This window comes from Macaca nemestrina, chromosome 14, assembly GCF_043159975.1.
Source record: "Macaca nemestrina isolate mMacNem1 chromosome 14, mMacNem.hap1, whole genome shotgun sequence".
Lineage (NCBI taxonomy): Eukaryota > Metazoa > Chordata > Mammalia > Primates > Cercopithecidae > Macaca > Macaca nemestrina.
The window spans coordinates 114540001-114565525 of NC_092138.1; the positions used below are offsets into that span (position 1 = coordinate 114540001).

The 25525-nt window shown below is 54.7% G+C and overlaps 1 protein-coding gene across 9 annotated transcripts in view; it reads left to right on the forward strand.

Moving 5' to 3' along the window:
- The window catches only part of LOC105471867 (ADAM metallopeptidase with thrombospondin type 1 motif 13), a 42283-nt gene that overhangs the window by 13280 nt on the left and 3478 nt on the right, over nucleotides 1–25525 (forward strand). For 4 of the 9 annotated variants that reach the window (XR_011612907.1, XM_071078546.1, XM_071078547.1 and 1 more), the window contains exons 10-26: nucleotides 1464–1568; nucleotides 2244–2395; nucleotides 2508–2571; nucleotides 5489–5702; nucleotides 6496–6644; nucleotides 6993–7113; nucleotides 8250–8330; nucleotides 9246–9427; nucleotides 11436–11571; nucleotides 11651–11780; nucleotides 12413–12598; nucleotides 13892–14081; nucleotides 14718–14838; nucleotides 18276–18405; nucleotides 19439–19663; nucleotides 24033–24237; nucleotides 24900–25218. Coding sequence is in view for 8 of the 9 variants with exons in the window: in XM_071078546.1 (XP_070934647.1) it covers nucleotides 1464–1568; nucleotides 2244–2395; nucleotides 2508–2571; nucleotides 5489–5702; nucleotides 6496–6644; nucleotides 6993–7113; nucleotides 8250–8330; nucleotides 9246–9427; nucleotides 11436–11571; nucleotides 11651–11780; nucleotides 12413–12598; nucleotides 13892–14081; nucleotides 14718–14838; nucleotides 18276–18405; nucleotides 19439–19663; nucleotides 24033–24237; nucleotides 24900–25218 (2710 nt within the window). In the remaining variant the exon portion in view is untranslated. The remainder of the gene's footprint in view (nucleotides 1–1463; nucleotides 1569–2243; nucleotides 2396–2507; nucleotides 2572–5488; nucleotides 5703–6495; nucleotides 6645–6992; nucleotides 7114–8249; nucleotides 8331–9245; nucleotides 9428–11435; nucleotides 11572–11650; nucleotides 11781–12412; nucleotides 12599–13891; nucleotides 14082–14717; nucleotides 14839–18275; nucleotides 18406–19438; nucleotides 19664–24032; nucleotides 24238–24899; nucleotides 25219–25525) is intronic. The other 5 variants (XM_071078548.1, XM_011724654.3, XM_071078549.1 and 2 more) reach the window with 5 other exon arrangements.

The window sequence follows — 25525 nt, forward strand, 5'->3', positions numbered from 1 at the left end:
GCCTCAGCCTCCCGAGTAGCTGGGACTACAGGCGCCCGCCACCTCGCCCGGCTAGTTTTTTGTATTTTTTAGTAGAGACGGGGTTTCACTGTGTTAGCCTGGATGGTCTCGATCTCCTGACCTCGTGATCCGCCCGTCTCGGCCTCCCAAAGTGCTGGGATTACAGGCTTGAGCCACCGCGCCCGGCCTCTTTTTTTTCTTTTACCTTTTTTTTTTTTGAGATGGAGTCTCACTCTGTCACTCAGGCTGGAGTGCAGTGGCACAATCTTGGTTTACTGCAATCTCCGCCTCCCAGGTTCAAGCGATTCCTGGGCCTATGCCTCCCAAGTAGCTGGGACTACAGGCATGTGCCACCATGCCCAGATAAGTTTTGTATTTTTTAGTGGAGACAGGGTTTCATCATGTTGGCCAGGCTGGTCTCAAATTCCTGACCTCAGGTGATCCGCCCACCTTGGCCTCCCAAAGTGCTGGGATTACCAGCATGAGCTACCACACCCAGTCTAATTCATTTTTTTTCTTCTGATTTTATTTTATTTATTTATTTATTTTGAGACGGAGTCTCGCTCTGTCACCCAGGCTGGAGTGCAGTGGTGCGATCTCAGCTCACTGCAAGCTCTGCCTTCTGGGTTAATGCCATTTTTCTGCTTCAGCCTCCTTAGTGGCTGGGACTATAGGCACCCGCCACCACACCTGGTTAATTTTTTGTATTTTTAGTACAGACGGGGTTTCACTGTGTTAGCCAGGATGGTTTCGATCTCCTGACCTCGTGATCTGCCTGCCTTGGCCTCCCAAAGTCCTGGGATTACAGGCATAAGCCACCGTGCCCGGCCTTTTTTCTTATGATTTTAAAAGAAATTAGGCCAGATATGGTGGCTCACACCTGTAATCCCAGCACGTTGGGAGGCCAAGGCAGGTGGATCACCTGAGGTTGGGAGTTCAAGACCAACCTCACCAACATGGAGAAACGCCATCTGTACTAAAAATACAAAAAATTAGCTGGGCGTGGTGGTGCGTGTTTGTAATCCCAGCTACTCGGGAGGCTGAGGTAGGAGAATTGCTTGAACCCAGGAGGCAGAGTTTGCTGTGAGCTGAGATCGCACCATTGTACTTCAGCCTGGGCAACAAGAGTGAAATCATCTCAGAAAAAAAAAAAGTTAAAAAAAAAAGAAAGAAATTAAAACATTTCCCTGGTGAACTTCAAGTCAGTGACAAGAAAGAAAAAAAGAAAAAAGACACAAAAACTACATTTTCATGGGCCCCAAAAAGTGTGGCAGGACCTGGTCATGGTCCCAGTTCCCCATCGATGGGTCGGTCATGCCTTGTCTTTCGAGGGCACCAGTGCCCGCAGCGCAGAGTGTTGGCTGTGTCAGTGTGTCCTGCGGTCTGGGAGGGACAGTTAAGGTTGGACACTGGCCTGGAAGGCCCTGGTGGCCCCTGAGTTTGCCACCTGTCCATCCTCCTAGGATATGTGCCAGGCCCTCTCCTGCCACACAGACCCGCTGGACCAAAGCAGCTGCAGCCGCCTCCTCGTTCCTCTCCTGGACGGGACAGAATGTGGCGTGGAGAAGGTCAGAGCCAAGAGTGAACGAGCAGGCTCCTGTGAGCACGTGCACGTGGGCGCCTCCAGCCAGGCCGCCCTATTCCTAGGTCGGGAGGCAGGACCAGTATGGGGCAGAGAGCCTTGGAGTTGGCCTTGGTGACTGTCCTTTGGGTTGGTGGTCTGAACTCTTTCCTTTAGCATTTGCTTCCATGCAGAATGGGAGTGTGGGCTGCCTGTTTGTATGAGGGGTGCCCGTGGGTGTGGGGTTCCTTTGAGTGGGGTCCTTGTGTGAAGGTCCTCATGGATATGGGGTGTCTCGGGGTGGGATCCCTGTGTAAGGGGATCCCTGTGAGGTTAGAGCCCCTGTGGGTGGGTCCTTGTGTGTATGTTGGGGGATCCCTGTGTGTTGAGGGGTCCCTGGGGGGTTCTATGTGTATGTTGGGGGGATCTCTGGGTATTGGGGGATCCCTGTGGGTCTGGGGGATCCATGTTGTTGGGCTACCTGTGTGTGTTGGGGGGGGTCCCTGTGCATTGGGGGATCCGTATGGGTGAGTTCCTTGTGTGTGTTTGGGGGTCACTGTGGGTAGGGTCCATGTGTGTGCTGAGAGACCCCTGAGTATGTTGGGGGACTCTCTGTGTGTGTTGGGTGTCGCTGTGGTGGGGTCGCCGTGGGATGGGAGATTAAGCTGTCCTTGCCTTGCAGTGGTGTTCCAAGGGTCGCTGCCGCTCCCTGGTGGAGCTGACCCCCATAGCAGCGGTACATGGGCACTGGTCTAGCTGGGGTCCCCAAAGTCCTTGCTCCCGCTCCTGCGGAGGAGGTGTGGTCACCAGGAGGCGGCAGTGCAACAACCCCAGGTACCACAGGGAGGGGTGCTCTTCTGTCAGGGAGGGTGGCCACACCACATTCCCTAGTTGAAGGCAGTGGTCACCCTCCTGTCTCACCCTCCTGTCTCCTGGGCATTTTCAGACCTGCCTTTGGGGGGCGTGCGTGTGTTGGTGCTGACCTCCAGGCCGAGATGTGCAACACTCAGGTAGGCCTGCTTCCTGGGGCAGGAGGGGGCAGCTGGTGGCACCGGGCCCTGGGGGAGCCAAAGTGACCATCTGTGGTTTACACCAGGACACATTTGAGAAGGACTTTGGGGCCAGGTGAGGTGGCTTACGCTTGTACTCTCAGCACTTTGGGAGGCCAGAGTGGGTGGATCACCTGAGGTCAGGAGTTCAAGACCAGCCTGGCCAACATGGTGAAATCCTGTCTCTACAGAAAATATAAAAATTAGTCGGGTATGGTGGCGGGCGCCCGTGGTTCCAGCTACTCAGGAAGCTGAGGCATGAGAATCGCTTGAACCTGGGAGGTGGAGGCTGCAATGAGCCGAGATTGGGCCACTGCACTCTAGCCTGGGTGACAGAATGAGGCTCTGTCTCAAAAAATATATAAAAATAAAAAAAGAGTGAGAAGGACATTGGGACCCCCGTTCATAAACCAGGCCAGTCTTGCTGATGCCCACAGAGCCCCTGAGGTACCCCGCCTCCCTCCCTGAGTGCCATTTTGCCCTCTAGAGCACATCTCTGCAGGGAGAACCTCCCCACTAGGAGTACAATGCCCTGCTGCATGGCTGCAAAGGAGTTTGTTTGTTTTTTTTTTGTTTTTTTTTGGAGACAGAGTCTCACCCTGTCGCCCAGGCTGGAGTGCAGTGGTACTATCTCAGCTCACTGCAACCTCCGCCTCCCAGGTTCAATTGATTCTCCTGCCTTAGCTTCCCAAGTAGCTAGGACTACAGTTGCCAGCTACCACGCCCAGCCAGTTTTTTATATTTTTAGTAGAGACGGGGTTTCACCGTGTTAGCCAGGATGGCCTTGATCTCCTGACCTCGTGATCTGCCTTCCTCAGCCTCCCAAAGTGCTGGGATTACAGGTGTGAAAGTTTCAGAATGTTTCCAGTACTCTGGAGTACTCTGGAGTAAACCCCATGTGGTAGGCTGTCCCTCCCCATTTCTCCTCCACCACCCGGTGGCCATTGATCTCCCTTCTGTCTTTGTGGATTGACCTGTTCCAGACATGCCACGTACCTGGGGCCAGACAACAGGTGTGCTTCCTGCCTGCCTTCCTCCACCAGTGGCACGTCCTCAGGGCTCACCTGTGTTGTAGCCTGTGTCAGCGCCTCATTCCTCTTTCTGGCTGAATCATATTCCACTGCAGGGATAGACCACATTTTCATCCAGTCATCTGCTAATGGACATTGGAGGTGTTTCCACCTTTTGGCTCCTGGGAACAGAGCTGCTACGAACGTGCTTGCACATGTTTGAATCCCTGTTTTCAATTCTTTTGGCAGTATGCTGAAGAGTGGAGTTACTGGATCATATGGGAATTCTATGTTTGACTTTTTCTTTTTTGAGAGAGTCTTACTCTGTTGCCAGGCTGGAGTGCAGTGGTGCAATCTCGGCTCACTGCAACCTTTGCCTCTCGGGTTCAAGCGATTCCCCTGCCTCAGCCTCTGGAGTAGCTGGGATTACAGGCACGTACCACCATGCCTGGCTAATTTTTTGTATTTTTAGTAGAGATGGGTTTTCCACCACGTTGGCCAGGATGGTCTGGGTCTCCCGACCTCAGGTGATCCGCCCGCCTCGGCCTCCCAAAGTGCTGGGATTATAGGCATGAGCCATATATGTTTATGTTTGACTTTTAAAGAAACTGCCAAACCATTTTCCACAGTACCTGAACCGTTTCACGTTCCCACCAGCATTGCATGAGGGTTCCGGTTTCCCCACATCCGCTGTAGTCCTTGTGGCTTTCTGTTGTCTTTCTTTCTTTCTTTCTTTCTTTCTTTCTTTCTTTCTTTCTTTCTTTCTTTCTTTCTTTTTCTTTCTTTCTTTTTCTTTCTTTCTTTTTTTTTTTTTTTATAGAGATGGGGTTTCACCATGTTGGCAGGCTGGTCTTGAACCCTAACCCCAGGTGATCTGCCCACCTCAGCCTCCCAAAGTGCTGGGATTACAAGTGTGAGCCATGGTGCCCGGCCTGTTTTCTGTTTTTTGATTTTGGCCATCCTCGTGGTGTGAAATGGTAGAAAGATTTTTTTTTTTTTTGAGATGGAGTCTCGCTCTGTCGCCCAGGCTGGAGTGCAGTGGCCGGATCTCAGCTCACTGCAAGCTCCGCCTCCCGGGTTTACACCATTCTCCAGCCTTCCAAGTAGCTGGGACTACAGGCGCCCGCCACCTCGCCCAGCTAGTTTTTTGTATTTTTTAGTAGAGACGGGGTTTCACCATGTTAGATTAGCCAGGATGGTCTCGATCTGCTGACCTCGTGATCCGCCCATCTCGGCCTCCCAAAGTGCTGGGATTACAGGCTTGAGCCACCGCGCCCGGCCAGAAAGATTTTTTTTACATTGAGTTAAATTCCGTCCCCTGCTTGGATGGCCCTGGGTGTGGGTTTGGCCCTGTATGTATTACATGTTCTGTATGGTGAGACCCTCCCTTTCCTCCTTCTCCAAATGGACCCCCAAGACCTCCCCAGATCGCGAGGGGAGGGTCTTTGGCTGGAGCAGAGGGTGGTGGGATTTCGTGGAGGCAGCGTGGTCAGTGTGGCCGTCCAGGGAGTCAACTCCGATTATCTTCTGTCAGTGCATAAAAGTCCAGGACGCCTGCCTGAGTGCAGAGGCTCCGGTGGTGAGGTCTTTGCTCCGTGCTTTGGTTACCTGCCTCTAGGTGCGCTACCTAAAGAATACACATCCCCATCACTGTTTTATTGAGTTCAGGCCTTGGAAGCAGAGACGCCGAGCGTAATGCTCTTTCCCGGCTTTCTTCTTCGTTGCTGCCCTGTGTTCTTTATGGATTCCCCGGAGTTTTCCCATCGATAGAGAGGGGCAGGCACTTTTGTCACCCCGGTTTACAGAGCAGGGAACCGAGGCACAGCCTGGAGCTGAGGCCACACCCATATCTTGATCCCACACTGCAGGGTGCCGTGCAGTCTCCCAGTGACAACACCCCCCCCATCCCCCTCCTCTGCCTGTCCTCTGCCTGTCCTCTGCCTCCTCCTGGCCAGGCCTGTGAGAAGACCCAGCTGGAGTTCATGTCGGAACAGTGTGCCAGGACCGACAACCAGCCGCTGCACTCCTCCCCTGGCGGTGCCTCCTTCTACCACTGGGGCGCTGCTGTACCACACAGCCAAGGTGAGGCCTGCGGAGTGTGGGGTCAGGGGAGGAGCCAGCCCTGGAGACCCTCGGGCAGGGCAGAGTCGTGGGGGGTTGGCCTACTATCTCTCCAGCACTGGGCAATGCGGCTCAGGCTCTGGTGTCCCACAGACCGTGGATCACATAGTGGCCAGGCCTTGCTGGCAGATCAGGCAGTGACATCCCATCTCTGAGTCTCAATTTCCCATCGGTGAAATGGAGATAATAGCAGTAAGCCCCTCCCTGGTCACTACAAGGATTCAGGGAGAGAATCGGGAAATGCCAAGTGTGTCCCTTGGTTCGTAATTCTGCTTTTTTAAGACAGAGTCTTGCTCTATTGCCCAGGCTGGAGTGCAGTGGCGCGATCTCAGCTCACCACAACCTCCGCCTCTGGGATTGAGGGAATTCTTGCCCCTCAGCCTCCCAAGTAGCTGGGACTACAGGCTTGCACCACCACGCCGGCTAATTTTTTTTTGTATTTTTAGTAGAGATGTGGTTTCACCATGTTGCCCAGGCTGGTTTCAAACTCCTGACCTCATGTGATCTGCCTGCCTCGGCCTCCCAAAGTGCTAGGATTACAGGCATGAGCCATTGCACCCAGGCTTGGTTCATAATTCAATACTATTAGTTACTAGATTAGATTAGGATTGTGATTAGGATTATTGCCTTAGGAGGTAGGATGGGGGGAAGATAGAAACCCTTGCCCCAGATGCAAAGGATGAAGCTGGGTGGGGGCTGGAGGGCCTGCCTCTCCTGCTCAGTTCAGGACCCCTTGTTCACTCTGCCCTCCCAGGGGATGCTCTGTGCAGGCACATGTGCCGGGCAATTGGCGAGAGCTTCATCATGAAGCGTGGAGACAGCTTCCTGGATGGGACCCGGTGTGTGCCAAGTGGCCCCCAGGAGGATGGGACCCTAAGCCTGTGTGTGTCGGGCAGCTGCCGGGTAGGCGTGTGTGGACATTGGCGATGGCCCTGGGGCCTGCCTGTCCTGTCGGAAGGCTCCTGGGGGCAGGTCGGTGGGTGCTGGCCCCAGTGGAGCTGCAGTGCAGTCTGCAGGGGAGTGGTGCTGGGGAAAAGGATCTGGACTTGGAGTCAGCCTGGGTTAAGGGCTGCAGTGTGACCTTGGGCAAGTCATTGAGCCCTTTACGCTTGCTTCCTGTGTAGATGTTGGGGTGCTGCAGAAGTGTTGCTGGTTTTGTGGATCCCAGAACCTCAGAGCTGGCAGGGCTGCAGTGTCATTGAGGCCAGCACCCTCCAGTGACACTGGCCCCCTGTCCTTCCCTTTGCATAGACATTTGGCTGTGATGGCAGGATGGACTCCCAGCAGGTACGGGACGTGTGCCAGGTATGTGGTGGGGACAACAGCACGTGCAGCCCACGGAACGGCTCTTTCACAGCTGGAAGAGCGAGAGGTAGGCAGCCTCCCTCAGGGCAGAGGCTGGGCTTCCCCCAGCTTCCAAGATGGCCACAGCCCGGAGCCTTGCTGCAGGGGCTGCTCAGGTCACAGGGCCCGCGCACTCACTCAGCCCTGGATGCCGCCTGCAGTGTCAGCATCTCCCTCCTCCACTTCGCCACCCTCCTGTGGCAGGCTCAGATTTTGGCCTTGATGCTGCTGGGACTGTGGTGCCTCAGTAATGGTGGCTCACTGTAGCTGTGCTCAAGACTCTGGCTCAAAAAAACAGAATTATGAACCAAGGAACACACTTGGTAGTTCCCGATTGTCTCCCTGAATCCTTGTAGTGACCAAGGAGGGGCTTACTGCTATTATCTCCATTTCACAGATGGGAAATTGAGACTCAGAGATGGGATGTCAGTGCCTGATCTGCCAGTGACATTGGCCAGGTGTGGTGGCTCACGCCTGTAATCCCAGCACTTTGGGAGGCTGAGGCGGGTGGATCACCTGTAGTTGGGAGTTTAAGACCAGCCTGGCCAATATGGTGAAACCCTGTCTCTACTGAAAATACAAAACTTAGCTGGGCGTGGTGGCGGACACCTGTAGTCCCTGCTACTCGGGAGGCTGAGGCAGGATAATTGCTTGAACCAGGGAGGTGGAGATCCCTCTGTACTCCAGCGTGGGCAAAGGAGTGAGACACTCTAAAAAAATAATAATAATCCGGACATCGTGCATTCTGTAGCAGCTAGCCTCTTCTCTCCTGCTCAAGAAATCCCACTGAGAGGGACACAAGTGAGTGAGAGGGATGGTAGTTACACTTGGAAAATCTTTGACTTTGGTGTATATATGAGGTCAAAAATCATTTGTAAATGCCAGCGCTTCTCTGGAGAGCACAGACTTGAGCCCTGCCTCCTTCTGGCGTGCCCCACGGTGCTGGAGAACCTTGGCCCTGGTCCCTTCTCCCAGCCAGGGCAGAGCCTTGGCAGGTGGTCCTCCAGCCTGCTTTTAATTGCCCCCATGACAGGGGACTCCATGCTGCTGGAGCCAGCCCCATGGCATTGTTCGATTTTTCCTGACCAGCTAAGATCAGCTCCCTTTGTCTGTGATGTGGTGGCCGTGAGGTCCACGCATCTTTCCTTCTTTTTTTCTTTCTAGAATATGTCACATTTCTGACGGTTACCCCCAACCTGACCAGTGTCTACATTGCCAACCACAGGCCTCTCTTCACACACTTGGGTGAGTTGACTGGAGGACTCCCACCCAGTTAGCTAGACTGAAAAGGTACAGGACACTGTCCCCAAGATGCCCTCACTTCTGACATCACTCGCAAGTTCAAGGGGTTCCCCAAACCACCCTCAGGCTTGATAATTGACTAGGAAGACTCCCAGAGCTCACTGAGAGCTGTGGCATGTGGCTGTGGCTCCTTCCAGAAGGACATGGGTTAGAATTGTCCAAGGGAAGAGATGTAGGCAGAGATGTAGGCAGAGTGTGGGAGGGTCCAAACAGGAGGCCTGATGTCTCAGGGATGTGACACCCTTCTAGCATTGGAATGTGGCCATATACATGGAGTATTGCCCATACTGAAAGCCCACTGAGTGGGAGTTGAGAGTTTTTACTGGGATTTGAGTGCGAAGACATGATTGACTAATTGACCACGTGGATACTCTCAGTCTCCTGGTGACCCAAAGCCTCTATCCTAAATCACATAGTTGGTCTTTCTGGTACAGCCAGCCCCTGCCCTAAAAGAAGACACTTCTGCCTCGTGTGACCTGTGTCTCCTCTTGGAAGCCAACAGCAAAGGCCGGGCTTCTCTCTGGGCAAGGCCTCCTTCTTTGCTGTTCAGGGCCACAGTGGGTCTTTCTTTCTGGAGTGTGCCTGCACCTAACCTTTGAAGCCTTGGTTGCCGGCCCTTGCCGTGGGGTCCCTGAGCCCTGAGCCTGTCGAGTTCTGTGCATGAGTGCACTTGCTCATGGCACTCACCAGGTTGTGGAAAGAAGCACAGAGCCTCCGCTGTGGGGAAGCCTCTGGCTCAGATGCCTGCAGCTCCTTAGAGGAGGGCTGGGGACCCTGGGAAGGAGAGTCACTGACATGTGCCTGTGAGGAGGATGGGTGCTCAGTTCCACACGGCTAACAGGGCTGGTTCTCCGACAGCGGTGAGGATTGGAGGGCGCTACGTTGTGGCTGGGAAGACGAGCATCTCCTCTAACACCACCTACCCCTCCCTCCTGGAGGATGGCCGTGTCGAGTACAGAGTGGCCCTCACCAAGGACCGGCTGCCCCACCTGGAGGAGATCCGCATCTGGGGACCCCTCCAGGAAGATGCTGAGATCCAGGTCAGCAGGAGAGCCTGGGGGAGGCCAGTGGGGGCGGCTTCTTGGGGGCTATGGCTGCTTTCGCGTTTGTCCATCCATCCATTCCCTGATTCGTTCATTTATTCATTCAGTGGCCACTTACAGGGAACCCACTATGTATTGGGCCCTGTGCTAAGCAAAATGCAGCTAGCTCCTCCGGGGGCTTAGGGTCCCACAAATAAATACCCAAATGTGCCTGTGCCCAGAGCCTGTGGGAGAAGGCCCTGCAGTTCTGGGATCAGGTAAGGTCGGAGGGCCCCAGGCAGGGGTCCAGGGCTCCCCGGGAAAGAGTGATGGAGCTGAGGTCTCAGATGAGCAGATACTGCCAGGCCAAGCAGGGAGGGAAGCATATGGCCAAGGGAACAGTGTCGATGTGGGAGGGATGAAGGAAGGTCCTACTGTGTGGGTTTGTGGGGAGATGAAGGTGTGGATGCAGGGGCAGTGGCATCTGGGGAGCAGGCCTTGGTGCTGAGGATGCTGAGAACAGATGCTGGCTCCCACTGCTTCTTTGGGGTAGAGTGCGTGGGAACCGGAAGGCCTTGTTCAGGTGTGTCCTCGGTGTTCTGTGCTCGCCCCTGTATGTCCCTGTTGATGCTTTGCTGAGGAAGGCATGTGGAGGGTGGAGAGACATGAGCGCAGGCTGAAACAGACCTGAGAACCTTGGGAGAGGGGCCCAGTCTCAGCGGCTCCAGCTGGCTGCTCTGGCAGCGTCCTCTGCCCCTACAGCTGCCAGAGACAGCAGGGCCTCCCCAATATCAGGCCAGGCCGGGCCGGAGCAAGCCCCTGTGAGTGGCTCATCCCTTCCCTTCCCCCAATAGGGCTCCCTTCCTCCCCTCCCCTTGCCTGGGACATTGTCTCCAGATGCTGGCTGCTGAGTGCTCTCCCGTCATCCTCTGCAGTGTGTAAAACAGCAGATTCTTGGGTCCTCTGCACATTCCCTGAGTCAAGACTTCCCTGTGTTGGGCCTGAGAAACCCCACTGTAACCAACACAGGCTTGAGGCGGTGGCCAGATGTGGGCATCGAGGGGGCAGGTGCTGAATGTCACCTCGCCCTGGGCTCTGGCCTCCAGGTTGGCCTCTTTCTTGGGCTGGCCTTGGGTACAAGACCCAGTTACCCTCCTGAAGAGCCTCAGGCCCAGGAACCTGCTGAAATTCTTCCCAGTGCTCTCCAGGCCAGGCCCAAGCCAGTAGCCGGCCACAGGGCCCCAGGGATCCAGTTTCTTCCTGCCAACCCCACAGGCCTCAGCTCTGGCTCCAGAAGCCCTTTCTGAGCTGGCCCTGCCCTAGCCCTTCTTGGGCTCCTTAGCTCAGCCTAAGGTGGGCCTGCCTCCTCCATTGTACGTTATCCTTTACCCAACCAGCTTCGGGAGCCTTCTCTGTGCTGCCTGAATACCCTATCCCCTAACCTACCAATGACTTGGTAATTACCTGGCCCCAGCCCCCTATCCCAACCCACTGAGAGCTCCTTGTGGCTCAGCCAGTGTCCTGTGCACTGTGCTCTACCCAGAGCCTGGTACAGGTCAGTGTCGGCAATTGCCTGTCATTATTTTTGTTTTTGTTGTTTTTTGAGAGAGGGTCTCACTGTCGCCCAGGCTGGAGTGCGTTGGCACTATCACAGCTCACTGCAGCCTTGACCTCCTGGGCTCAAGTGATCCTCCCACCTCAGCCTCCCAAGTAGCTGGGACTACAGGCGTGCCCCATCATGCCCAGCTGATTTTTTGATTTTTTTTTGTTTTTAAATAGAGATGGAGTCTCACAATGTTGCCCAGGCTGGTCTGAAACTTCTAGGCTCAAGTGATCTGCCTGCCTCAGGCTCCCAAAGTTTTCGGTTTACAGGCATGAGCTACCGTGCCTGGCCAGTGATTGCTTGTTGAATGAAAGATTATAGGGATGGAAGAAGAAGTTGGGAGGCTTCCCAGGGGAGGTGGCCGTGACAGTGACCCTCAGGGAACCCACTGGACAAGGCCTGAAGCTGTTTGTCTGTCTGCAGGTTTACAGGCGGTACGGCGAGGAGTATGGCAACCTCACCTGCCCAGACATCACTTTCACCTACTTCCAGCCTAAGCCGCGGCAGGCCTGGGTGTGGGCCGCTGTGCGTGGGCCCTGCTCGGTGAGCTGTGGGGCAGGTGAGACCCAGGGAAGGCTCGCCCACAGCATGGCTTGCCTCTACAGGGAGGCAGCCTAGCCCTCACGCTTCCCTCCCAGGGCTGCGCTGGGTAAACTACAGCTGCCTGGACCAGGCCAGGAAGGAGTTGGTAGAGACTGCCCGGTGCCAAGGGAGCCAGCAGCCACCAGCGTGGCCAGAGGCCTGCATGCTCGAACCTTGCCCTCCGTAGTGAGTGTGGTGCTGTCTGCGCAGCTCCGGTGGGAGAGAGGGTTCTGCTGGGGCTGCTGGGCTCTGTCCCTGGCCTATGGGGCCCATGTGGCAGGGCCGGGCTGAGCTGCTTCTGTGCAGGCTCTCACTACCCCTGCCCACAGCCCTGCGAGGGAGCTCTGTGAGTGCCCCCTTCTGCATGTGAGGACACTGAGGCTCAGGGCAGACACGGTGACAATGTTAGCCCAGTGGGACTCACACCTGCTGCCACCTTGTCCGGGCCACCGAGGCCTCTCTTGAGCTCAGGTGCTCATGGCGAGATGGAGGTGATTGCCTACCTGGAGGGTTGTGGGGAGACTTGGGGAGCTCTGGTGCAAAGTCCCTGGCTGTCACTGCACCTGATGGGCACACTGTTAGGGACAAGGCCATCCCTGCTGGGTGCAGGACAGGGCAGCTGCCCACCAGCATGTGATTCGGGTGTCCTCAGGCTCAGCCATCTGTCTGGCAGCCTGGGGACACCTGGAGAAGCTAGGCTGGTCCTAATACCCATTGCTTGTCCCAGACCAGGAGAAGTGTGTCAGCACCCACCACCCCATCACCCCAAGTTAGCCTGGGACCTGGCCAGGGCCCCAACGCTCTCTCTCCTTCCTCAGCTGGGCGGTGGGAGACTTCGGCCCATGCAGTGTCTCCTGTGGGGGTGGCCTGCGGGAGCGGCCAGTGCGCTGCGTGGAGGCCCAGGGCAGCCTCCTGAAGACGTTGCCCCCAGCCCGGTGCACAGCAGGGGACCAGCAGCCAGCTGTGGCAGTGGAAATCTGCAACCCCCAGCCCTGCCCCGCCAGGTGAGCCCAGGGCTAGGTGGGCCTGGGAGAGGGACTCCCTGGCAGAGTTTGTCCCTGCGCTGAGCCCCAGTCCTTCTGAGAATCCCCTCCTCCTGAGGCCTCTGGTGGAGCCTCACCATCCAGGGTGATGGGCAGTGTCACCTGGTGGTTGTAAGTGCCGGTGTCAGAGTTCCTTACTACCCAGGAGAGCCTGGACCCATTGTTTCCGTCTCTGAGCTTCCGAGCCCCTGCTCTGAAATGGGGATGCCGACCTGCCTGGGGAGGGGGTGGTTTCGAGGATGAGGTCAAAGTGAACGGAGTGGGAGATGTCACTTGCTCATCACCACCATCTCCACTGTGCCCACATGGCTGCATCTCCTCCCCTCAGTGTCCAAGTTGACAATGGCTTATCATCCTGCCCTGCCACTAACCAGCTGAGTGACAGGGCAAGTCCCCTCCTCTGTGGGCTTCAGTTTTGTGACCTGACCGGTGGGAGGGGATTGGTCTGGATCATTGGTGGCCCACTCATAGCTCTGGACTCCTTTCCCTGCCCCCTCATCTGTGGCAGGCAAAGCAATCACCACTTTTCCCCGCTGAGGCCAGATAGGGCCTCAGAATCCTTCTCAACACAGCTCTCCAGGCAGCCACTCCAGCGCAGGGCTGACTCACAGCTGAAACCCATTGGCCGCCGTTGAACCTGGTGATCCGATTCCATGTGGCACCTGTTTCTCTGCACCTGCTATGGTGCATGGAGTCAGTGATTGCCTGGCTGGAGGTCGGTCTCTGCCTCTGGAGGGTAGGAGGCACGGGTTCTCTCTTTTTTTTTTTTTTTAAGACAGAGTTTTGCTCTCTCACCCAGCCTGGTATGCAGTGGCTTGATCTTGGCTCACTGCAGCCTCCTGCCTTGGCAGGTGTGCGCCACCAGGCTCAGTTAATTTTTGTATTTTTTGTAGAAACAGGGTTTTGCCATGTTGCCCAGGCTGGTCTCCAACTCTCGGGCTCGAGCAGTCTGCTCACCTCAGCCTCCCAAAGTGCTGAGATTACAGGTGTGAGCTACCGCGCCCAGCCAGGGATAGGTTCTGTCTCTGCACCCTGGAGGCAGGGGGTGCTTGTTGAATGGGAACTTGCTGGCTGATGAACGGAGAACCCAGTGCTTCAGGGAGAGACCCTGAGCTTCACTTCTCTGTGTGACCCCCCTTTGGGCTCCTGGATGTTGGGGAGCAGGTCCTCTGCCTCCCTGCCCCTAGCAGCTGGGCTGTACCTTCCACTGGGTGGCAGAGGCAGGGCCTGATGACTGTCTCATGCCATCCTCAGGTGGGAGGTGTCAGAGCCCGGCCCATGCACATCAGCCAGTGGACCAGGCCCGGCCTTGCAGAACGAGACCTGTGTGCCGGGGGCAGATGGCCTGGAGGCTCCAGCGACTGAAGGGCCTGACTCCGTAGATGAGAAGCTGCCTGCCCCTGAGCCGTGTGTCGGGATGTCATGCCCTGCAGGCTGGGGCCATGTGAGTGCCCTGGGCATGAGAGTGGCTGGGGCTATTGGGTCCTTTACCTGGCTGGGAGAATGAGGAGCACCCATCATCATTGTCCTCCAGGCCAGAGCGAGAACACCTTCCTTCTGTGGGAATGCTGTCTGAGGGCCACCCCTGCTCAGAAAAGAAGCTTAGAAAGAGGGCTCAGGGCCCCTCGGGAGGCTCCCATTCCCCTTGCAAGCCGGGCTGAGAGAAGCATCTGAGGAGAGTATAATGCAGCTGCTGTGCAGAGAAACGCTGCCAGGCTCCCGCCCGGTGTCCAGGGGCTGGAGGCTGACTGGCCTTGCTCTCTGGCCTGGGTGCTGGCAACCCTCGCCCCTCATGGCTGGGGGGATTGCAGGGCCAGTCATGCTCCCGCGTCCCACTCTTGGTTCCCAGCTCTCGGCCAGGCCCATAGTGAGCACTCATGCTGCCGAGGAGCCTGCAAAGGTGGGGTGTGCAGCAAGGACACCTGCCAGGAGACCGGGGAGCCAAGGGAACAGGGGAGGGAGCCCCGGTGTACACATGCCACTTCCTGCTCTCTCTGCTGCCTCCTGAGAAGATTGGGACGGGGGTCGCTGGGTGCTCAGAGGAGTCCCAGACCCACGAACTTGTTGCTGTTCCCCACAGCTGGATGCCACCTCTGCAGGGGAGGAGGCTCCCTTCCCATGGGGCAGCATCAGGACAGGGGCTCAAGCTGCACACGTGTGGACCCCTCTGGCAGGGCCGTGCTCCGTCTCCTGCGGGCGAGGTGAGGGCCCCTGGGATGCTCCTGGGGACCAGCACCATGGTAACTCTCTTATCCACTTGCATCTTGCCCCCTTCTAAAAAGCATTTGAGGTGGATTGCAGAAAATCCAGACTGTATGGGAACACGCAGTAATACAAGGAGATTAAGTATAGAAAGCTGACAGCCACTTCAAATGTGACAGCCACTTTAAATGTTGACTGGCTGAAAAGTAGGAAAAGACAATAATGACGGGCAGTGTGGCACGAGAGCTATTCCTGATGGCCCCGGCAGAGCTGCCAGAGGGGGCCCCAGTTGACGACCCGAGCAGAGAAACCTTAGCTTTAAGAGACACGGTGTTAGGCCGGGCGCGGTGGCTCACGCCTGTAATCCCAGCACTTTGGGAGGCTGAGGTGGGCGGATCATGAGGTCAGAAGATCGAGACCATCCTGGCAAACACGGTGAAACCCCGTCTCTACTAAAAATACAAAAAAAACCAAAAAACAAAAAACAAAAACTAGCCAGGTGTGGTGGCGGGCGCCTGTAGTCCCAGCTTCTCGGGAGGCTGAGGCAGGAGACTGGTGTGAACCCGGGAGGCGGAGCTTGCGGTGAGCGGAGATCGCGCCACTGCACTCCAGCCTGGGCAACAGAGCGAGACTCTGTCTCAAAAAAAAAAAAAAAAAAGGTACACAGCATTCTTCTATTTTCCCAATCTTGCTTTATTGTAGTATAACACACATATTATACAATTTACCATCGTAACTGTTTCTCCCCATGCACGTCAGTGACATAAAAGCACAGTCACATTGTTGTGCGGCCATCACCACCATCCTCTCCAGAACTTTTCCAGTTTCCCAAACTGGAGCTCTGTCCCTGTGAAACACGAACTCCCGTTTCCTCCTCCACAGCCCCTGGCAACCTCCATTCTCCTTTCTGTCTCCAAATTCTACAATTCCAGGGACCTTGTAGAAGTGGAATCATATAGCATTTACCTTTTCGTGACTGGTTGATTTCACTGAGTGTGATGTCCTCACAGTTCATCCATGTTGTAGCATGTGTGTTTCCTTCTTAAGGCTGAAAAAGATTCCATTGTGAGTGTATCCTTTATATGTTTATCCATTTATTCATCAGTGGACACTTGGCTTCCTTCCACATTTTGGCTATTTTATTGTGAATAACGCTTCTGTGAACATGGGTGTGCAAATATCTGTTTGAGTTCCTGCTTTCAGTTCTTTTTTTTTTTTTTTTTTTTTTGAGACGGAGTCTCGCTCTGTCACCCAGGCTGGAGTGCAGTGGCCCGATCTCTGCTCACTGCAAGCTCCGCCTCCCGGGTTTACGCCATTCTCCTGGCTCAGCCTCCCGAGTAGCTGGGACTACAGGCGCCCGCCACCTCGCCCGGCTAGTTTTTTGTACTTTTTAGTAGAGACGGGGTTTCACCGTGTTCGCCAGGATGGTCTCGATCTCCTGACCTCGTGATCCGCCCGTCTCAGCCTCCCAAAGTGCTGGGATTACAGGCTTGAGCCACCGCGCCCGGCCTGCTTTCAGTTCTTTCGGGTGTATACCCAGAAGTGTGCTAGCTGGGTCAGATGAGAATTCCATGTTTAATTTTTGAGGAACTGCTGGATTGTTTTCCCCAGTGGCTGCACCATTTTACATTTCCACCAATGGTGCATAAGAGTTCCAATGTTCTCCCATCCTTGCCAACACTTTTCATTTCTGTTTTTTTTTTTTAATTTTTTTTTTTGGTGACAGAGTCTCATTCTGTTGCTGAGGCTGGAGTGCAGTGGCACGATCTTGGCTCACTGCAAGCTTCACCTCCGCGTCTCAAGTGATTCTCGTGCTTCAGCCTCCTGAGTAGCTGGGACTATAGGCGTCTGCCACCATGCCTGGCTAATTTTTTTATTTAGTAGAGATGAGATTTCACCATGTTGGCCAGGTTGGTCCCAAGCTCCTGACCTCAGGTGATCTGCCTGCCTTGGCCTCCCAAAGTGCTGGGATTACAGGCGTGAGCCACCATACCTGGCCTATTTCTGTGTTTTTTATAATGGCCATCCTAATGGGCTTGAGAAGATACACCGTGTTCTTAAATGAACACCCTAACCACTTGCTCAGTAAAATGTCAGCCTGTTTGAAACCGAGACCAAAAAGAGATTTCTTTTCTCTTTTCTTTTCTTTTCTTTTCTTAGACAAGGTCTTGCTCTGTCACCAGGTTGGAGTGCGGTGGTGCAATTTCAGCTCACTACAACCTCTGCCACCTGGGCTTCCTCCCACCTCAGCCTCCTGAGCAGCTACTATACCCTGCTAATTTTTGTATTTTTGGCAGAGATGAGATCTCCCTATGTTGCCCGGCCTGGTCTCCTGAGCTCAAGTCATCCTCCTGCCTCGGCCTCTCAAAGTGCTGGGATTATAGGCTTGAGCCACTGTGCCCAACCAAGAGATTTTTTTTTTCTTTTTTTTTTTTTTTTTGAGACAGTCTCCCTCTGTCACCCAGGCTGAAGTGCAGTGGTGCAATCTTGGCTCACTGCAACCTCCGCTTCCCATGTTCAAACGATTCTCATGCCTCAGCCTCCCAAGCAACTGGGACTCCAGGGATGCGCCACCATACCTGGCTAATTTTTTGTATTTTATTTTAGTAGAGAGGGAGTTTCACCATGTTGGCCATGCTGGACTCGAACTCCTGACCTCAGGTGATCCGCCCACCTTGGCCTCCCAAAGTGCTGGGATTACGGGCATGAGCCACTGAGACTGTCTATTTCTTTGGAGGCTATTCCTAAAGGAGAGACTTGAGAAAACTGGCCCTAATAACATCTTTATGATACACACAATCAGATATTTTCATATTGAGATTTTTTTTTCTTTTTTTTTTTTTGAGATGGGGTCTTGCTCTGTCGCCCAGGCTGGAGTCCACTGGCGCGATCTTGACTCACTGCAACCTCTGCCTCCCGGGTTCAAGTGATTCTCCGCCTCAGCTTCTTGAATAGCTGGGATTACAGGTGCGCACCACCACGCCCAGCTAATTTTTGTATTTTTAGTAGAGACGGGGTTTCACCATGTTGGTCAGGCTGGTCTCGAACTCCTGACCTCATGATCCGCCCACCTCGGCCTCCCAAAGTGCTGGGATTACAGGCGTGAACCACTGTGCCCGGCCCATATTGCAATTCTTATAATGCCTCTCAATAAACAATAACAGCTACCATTTGTCAAGTATCTACTATGTGCCAGGCACTTTTCATCTCCCCTTTTAAAAATCTTTATAAATGACTCTGCAAGGGAGATGCCATTATCTTTTTTTTTAATCTAAGATTCAGAGGGTTAAGTCAATTGTCTGAGGTCACACAGCTGGTAAGTGGCAGAGGCGAGACCCATGCAGGCCTTATGTGCTAGAGCTGCCCAGTGAGCCCAGGCTGTGGTCCTTGCTGAGCCCACCCCTTGGGGCTCCAGGTCTCTGCTTCGTCCATGCAGGCCTGATGGAGCTGCGTTTCCTGTGCATGGACGCTGCCCTCAGGGTGCCTGTCCAAGAGGAGCTGTGTGGCCTGGCAAGCAAGCCTGGAAGCCGGCGGGAGGTCTGCCAGGCTGTCCCGTGCCCTGCTCGGTGAGTGAGGGGAGCAAGACTGTGCAGGGGAAAGTCTGGCCTTGGGATGTGGCCTCCTACAGAGTGCTGGCCTTCTCCCTGCACGTGGGAGACCCTAGCCTTGGCTCCATGCCCAGTGACCTGCGGAGGGGGGCAGGTGCCGCTGGCTGTGTGCTGTGTGAGGCTAGACCATGGCCACCCCATCCCCCTACGTCACTCCAAGTGCGGGCCAGAGCCCCGGCCCAGCCCCTTTGAAGACTGCAGCCCAGAGCCCTGCCCTGCCAGGGGGGCCCCTTCCCAAGAAGACAGGGGGTTCTAGGTCTGCATCCTGGCTCTTCCCTCACCTCCAAGCCAGATCTTTTGTCCTCACCAGTGGGAGCAGGTCATATTGTGCCCCCAGAAGACTGGGGGGGGGGTTTTAATGAAAGAATTAAATGCATGTGAAGTATATGCTAAATGCAACGAGTGTAAAATGCATGCTAGATGCAATGCGTGTAAAGTACATTGCACAGGATCTGGGATGCTGTGGGCACACGTGGTTGCTGGGATGTTTCTTCATAACCTGCTCTTTATGGAGCACCTAAGCCCCGGGGCTGTCCTGGAGCTGGGGGACACAGCAGAGAACAAGGCAGAGAAACGTCCCTGACCTCCTGGAGCAAATGGAGGGGGAAAGAGGACAGATAATAACAGGACAGAGGGGGAGTGCAGTTTGATGGATGGTATTCAGTGTGATGCAGCCAAACACAGCAGGAGGGGAGGAGGGGAGAGCTAGCGAGGTGGGCTCCAGGGCAGTGGTGCTGGGATCACTGTTCAAGAAAGACATGCAGGGCCCTTGGGTGCCTGGACCCCTGTCCCCACTGTCTCTGGGATACGACATCTGTCGTTTGCCCTCACCTCTCCCTTCTGTAAAATGGGTCTGTCCACTCTGCCAAGCCTCTTGGTGAGGACACAAGGGGGCCTCCAGAAAGAGAACCTCTCCAGGCCCTTCCCAGCTTCCTGTCTCTTCCTGGTCTGGGGAAAGGAAGGGGGAGACCTGACTCCCCTGGGTTCCCAGGCCCTGGGGCTGTTTGGGGTCCCCGACTTCAGTTTGCTCCAGGTGGCAGTACAAGCTGGCGGCCTGCAGCATGAGCTGTGGGGGAGGGGTCATGCGGAGGATCCTGTATTGTGCCCGGGCCCATGGGGAGGATGAGGAGGAGGAGATCCTGTTGGACACCCAATGCCAGGGGCTGCCTCGCCCAGACCCCCAGGAGGCCTGCAGCCTGGAGCCCTGCCCACCTAGGTGAGTCAGCCGGTGACGGGAGGGGCAGCTCCTGGTGTGTGCAGATGCCAGGCCAGGTGCTGTGGTGTGCGCCTATAATCGCAGCTACTTGGAAGGCTGAATCAGGAGAATCACTTGAGTCCAGAAGCGCAAGTCCAACCTGGGCAACACAGTGAGACCTCATCTCTAAAAAAAAAACAAGACGGGGCCAGGTGTGGTGGCTCATGCCTATAATCCCAGCACTATGGAAGGCCAAAGCGGGTGGATTACCTGAGGTCAGGAGCTTGAGACCAGCCGGGCCAACATGGTGAAACCCCATCTCTACTAAAAATACAAAAATTAGGCTGGGTGTGGTGGCTCACGCCTGTAATCCCAGCACTTTGGGAGGCTGAGGCAGGCGGACCACCTGAGGTCGGGAGTTCGAGACCAGCCTGACCAGCATGGAGAAACCCCACTCTACTAAAAATGCAAAATTAGCCAGGTGTGGTAGTGCATGCCTGTAATCCCAGTTACTCAGGAGGCTGAGGCAGGAGAATCGCTTGAACCTGGGAGGCCAAGGTTGTGGTAAGCCAAGCTCACACCACTGGACTCCAGCCTGGTCAAGAGCAGCAAAACTCCATCTCAAAAAACAAACAAACAAAAAGAAATTAGCCGGGTGTGGTGGTGTACACCTGTAATCCCAGCTACTTGGGAGGTGGAGGCAGGAGAATCGCTTGAACCTGGGAGGTGGAGGTTGCAGTGAGCCAAGATTGTGCTACTGCACTCCAGCCTGGGCAACACAGCGAGACTCCCTCCCAAAAACAAAACAAAACAAGATGGGGTTGGGGGCTCAGTGGCCCAAGAGCCAGTCTGTAAGGAATAGGGCTACCTGGCAGGCTGTGCTAGGTGTGGGAGGTGAAGTTTAAGCACCGTGCAGGCAGGGTGCGGTGTGGGGAGGCCTGGGGGACAGACGAGGCAGCATTTGAGCAGAACCTGAAGCTGTGAGCACCAGCATTCTGATGTGGAAGCTGGGAGGGATGGAGGTCCCTGCAGGGACACACAAAGCCACACTAGGACACGGTACAGAATCATGTTCAAGTCCGTGAGGTCCAGAGCCCAGTGGTAAAGGGCGAACATTTGCCTACCTCATTTACAATTCTTTAATGGTTTCTTTTTGTAGGTTTAGCATTTTTAATAAAGAAGTACTTTTCTACATCATATAGAAACGTCCAGAAAAGAATGTAACGGACATGTGTGTTCCAGCACTCAGGTTTAATAGATAGCACCCTACTGCCATGTTTCCTTCCTGTCCACTTACATTTATTTATTTATTTATTTATTTATTTATTTACTTTGAGATGGAGTCTCGCTTTGTTGCCCAGGCAGTGGTGCAATCTTGGCTCACTGCAACCTCCGTCTCCCAGGTTCAAGCCATTCTCCTGTCTCAGCCTCCCGAGTAGCTGGGAATAAAGGCACATACCACCACACCCAGCTAATTTTTGTATTTTTAGTAGAGGCAGGGTTTACCATATTGGTCAGGCTGATCTTGAACTCCTGACCTCAGGAGACCTGCCTACCTCAGCATTCCAAAGTGCTGGGATTACAGGCGTGAGCCATCGAACCCAGCCAGTCTCCTTAGTTTTAAATACATCCAGTTACAGATAAGATTTCACTTAAATTTAGGCTGGACGTGGTGGCTCATGCCTGTAATCTCAGTACTTTAGGAGGCTGAGGTGGGTGGATCATTTGAGCCCAGAAGTTTGAGACCAGCCTGGGCAACATGCCAAAACCTCATCTCTACTATAAATACAAAAATTTGGGCATGGTGGTGCATGCCAGTATTCCCAGCTACTTGGGAGGCTGAGGCAGGAGAATCACCTGAACCTTGGGAGTTCAAGGCTGCAGTGAGCAGAGATCATACCACCACTGCACTCCAGCCTAGGGAACAGAGTGAGACCCTGTCTCAAAAAAAAAAAAAAAGATTTTACTTACATTTAAACCGTGTACTAATGTATTTGCAAAGTAGGGACCAAGGGATTTTTTTTTTTTTTTTCTAAATTGTTAACCAGCATCTGTTGAACAAGCCCTGATGCCCCCAGGTGGCTCCTTGGTGGTATTGGTGTATGTTAGAATCTATGTCTAGGCTTTCTACTAGGTTTTTTTCTTCTCCTTTTTTTTTTTTTTTTTGAGACAGAGTTTTTCTCTGTCACCCAGGGTGGGGTGCAGTGGTGCAATCTCAGCTCACTGCAACCTCCGCTTCCTGGGTTCAAGTGATTTTCATGCCTCAGCCTCCCGAGTAGCTAGGATTACAGGTGCCCACCACCACACCCAACTGATTTTGTATTTTTAATAGAGACAGGGTTTCACTATGTTGGCCAGGCTGGTCTTGAACTCCTGACCTCAAGTGATCTGCCAGTTTCTGTTTGTGTGTTTTTTTCTAGCTATTCTCTTGCCCATAAAAAATTGTTTTAAATGTTGTAGCTTTATAGCCATTTAACATCCGTGTCACAGGTGTGTCCTGATTTCTTTGCCTGTGCTAAAGTCCCTTGGCTGTGTGTCCCATTTATTTTTCCACATCACATTTAGAGATGATCTGGGATTTTATGGGAATTGCAGGGTTTTTCACACTACACGCTGCCTGCATGGTGATTAAACTTCACCTCCCACACCTAGCACAGCCTGCCAGGTAGCCCTGTTCTCTACAGACCGCCTCTTGGGCCACTGAGCCTCCCCTCACTTTTTTTCAGAGATGGGGTCTCACTATGTTGCCCAGTCCTGACTTGAACTCCTGGGCTCAAGTGATTCTCCTGCTTCAGCCTCCCAAGTAGCTGGGATGCAGGCACACACCACATGAGCTCTGGCTATCCCTCTGACGTTGCTGTAGCCACCCTGGCCTCACTGTCCTGGAACAGTCCAGGGATAATCCCCTGACTTAGGGCTTCTGTGCTAGCTCTTGCTGCCTGATGTCTTCTGTGGATATCCTCGAGGCCCTGAATATCCCTCCCCCAGGTTCAGCTCAGACACCACAACTCCAGAATGACCCAGAGCCCTCCCTGAGCATCGGTCCAGAATGGCACACTCGTCCCTCCTGTGACGCTCTGCTTGGCACTTTGGGAGGCCAAGGCGGGAGGATCGCTTGAGCCCAGGAGTTCTAGACCAGCCTGGGCAACATAGTGAAACCCCATCTCTACAAAAAATACAAAAATTGGCCGTGCGCAGTGGCTAATGCCTGTAATCCCAGCACTTTGGGAGGCCAAGGTGGGCAGATCACGAGGTCAGAAGATTGAGACCATCCTGGCTAACATGGTGAAACCCTGTCTCTACTAAAAATACAAAAAATTTGTTGGGTGTGGTGGCGGGCGCCTGTCGTCGCAGCTACTCCGGAGGCTGAGGCAGGAGAATGGCGTGAACCCAGGAGGCGGAGCTTGCAGTGAGCTGAGATCGCGCCACTGCACTCCAGCCTGGGCGACAGAGTGAGACTCCATCTCAAAAACAAAAACAAACAAACAAAAATTACAAAAATTAGCTGGGCATGATGGCACACGCTTGTAGTCTCAGCTACTTGGGAGGCTGAGGTGAGAGGATGGCTTGAACCCTGGAGGCTGAGGCTGCAGTGAGCCCTGATTGCACCACTGCCCTCCAGCCTGGATGACAGAATGAGACCATGTCTCAAAGAAAACCATTAAAATAAACTAAAAAAATAAAATTTCTGCAATACACACGACAGCCCCCACAGCAAAGCAGCATCCAGTCGCTTATGCCAGTGATGCCCAAATGGAGAACAATCCATGCTCCGAGTGGAGGTGGGGTCTGGTTTGGTTCACTGCCACCTCCCAGTGTCATGTAGAACAGCGCCAGGCCACAGAAAGCACGGGTCCAAGAGGCAGCGCTGCAGCGCCATGGGGGAGAACAGTATTGTGATGAAGATCCCAGCTCCCTTGCAGGCGCCTGGGTTCGTGTCTGGGCTTTGAAGAACGCGGGCCATAATTAGTTATTGAATGATTACAGATCAACATGGGCAGGGTTAAGGTCCTCGGCCTTCCCCCTTGTAGAACGTGGGGTGGTGAGACCTGTCTCCTGTTACCCAGGGGCTCGCTTCCTGTTGCTGTTACTTGGTTCCATAGGCAGCCCCTGGGGTGCTGACAGGTGTTCTGTGAGAAAGGCGATGAGAGGGGGATGTGCAATTAGGGAAAAAGCAGGCTCTTTCCTCCAGGGCCTTTTGGTAGCTCTCCTGTGGCTGTGAGCCCTGGCCCCAGACAGGAGGGGCTCTGTGGCTGCACTTCCCATCTCGCCTGGCCACAGAAGCTGTCTAGGCAACTGTTCGAGGACACGCCGGTGGAGAGGGGCCCGCATGGGGCAGTACCGTTTCTGGGGAGACCCAGCCTCTCTTTGGGGTCTTCTCTTCCTGCAGGTGGAAAGTCATGTCCCTTGGCCCATGTTCGGCCAGCTGTGGCCTTGGCACTGCTAGGCGCTCGGTGGCCTGTGTGCAGCTCGACCAAGGCCAGGACGTGGAGGTGGAAGAGGCGGCCTGTGCGGCACTGGTGCGGCCCCAGGCCAGCGTCCCCTGTCTCATTGCTGACTGCACCTACCGCTGGTATGTCGGCACCTGGACGGAGGTGAGCACAGCGGGCGCTTGGGACCCCTGTGGGGCTGGGGCGGGCATCAGCTATGGCTGCTTATGTGTGAGGGAGTCTAGGGGGCATTGGTTCATTGTGTCCCCAGAAAGGAAGGAGAGAGCTGGGTCTGTTGGTGAGGGGGCACCTAGAGGCAGATACACAGAAGGCCTAGAGACCTGTGGGCAGCTAGGACTTAAGAGGCTCTTAGGTTTGGGGACACTGGAAGATGAACAGCAGGCCACTCAGCTCTATACAGATAAGGGAATGCCAGCTGTGCCACGCACCTGGCAGGGCAGGAAAGACAATGGTAAATGGGGCTCAGGCTGCCCCTGGAGGGGCTTGCTCATGGTGTGGAGGGCACAGGGGCACAGCAGACAGAGATGAGCCGCAGCCCCACAGGCCTGCTTGCTCTAAGGCTTGGAGAGAGAGAGAGGCCATGAGGGTGACAGGGACCCAGGCTTGAATTCTGGCTCCTCCCACCTACATGACCTGTGCTGGGTGCCTTCTCTGAACCTCAATTTTCTCATCTGTGGAATGGAGACACTTACCTGCCTCCAACCTTGTACAAAGATTATATTGGATCACTCCTGGCCTGTAGTTACCACTTCCTTGTCACTTTCTGGCCAGGGTCAGCTGTGACTCCTCCTCCCCTCTCTTGGCAGTGCTCTGTTTCCTGTGGGGATGGCATCCAGCGCCGGCATGACACCTGCCTCGGACCCCAGGCCCAGGCGCCTGTGCCGGCTGATTTCTGCCAGCACTTGCCCAAGCCAGTGACTGTGCGTGGCTGCTGGGCTGGGCCCTGTGTGGGACAGGGGACGCCCAACCTGGTGCCTCACGAAGAAGCCACTGCTCCAGGACAGACCACAGCCACCCCTGCTGGTGCCTCCCTGGAGTGGTCCCAGGCCCCGGCCCTGCTCTTCTCCCCGGCTCCCCAGCCTCGGCGGCTCCTGCCCGGGCCCCAGGAAAGCTCGGCGCAGTCCAGTTACGTCCTGTCCTCCTTCCTGTCGGGCAGCTGCTGTAGGAGGGGTGGGCAAAGGCGTCTCCCTCTGGGAAGGACTGGCACAAGAGCTTGGTTCCTGGGATGTGTGCCTGGGAGGCCAGGATCAGGGCTGGCCCTCTTCCTCCCTGGCAAAGCAAAACCTCCCTTTTACTACTATTAAGGGGAAGTAACTTGAAGTTAGGAACCCAGCTTGTGAGCCCCCTAGCCTGTGGGCTGCTCTGCATGTGCCCCTGCTTGCTGGAGCATCTGGAAGCAGCCCTGTGCCCTGAGGGTGATGCTTTGACCTAC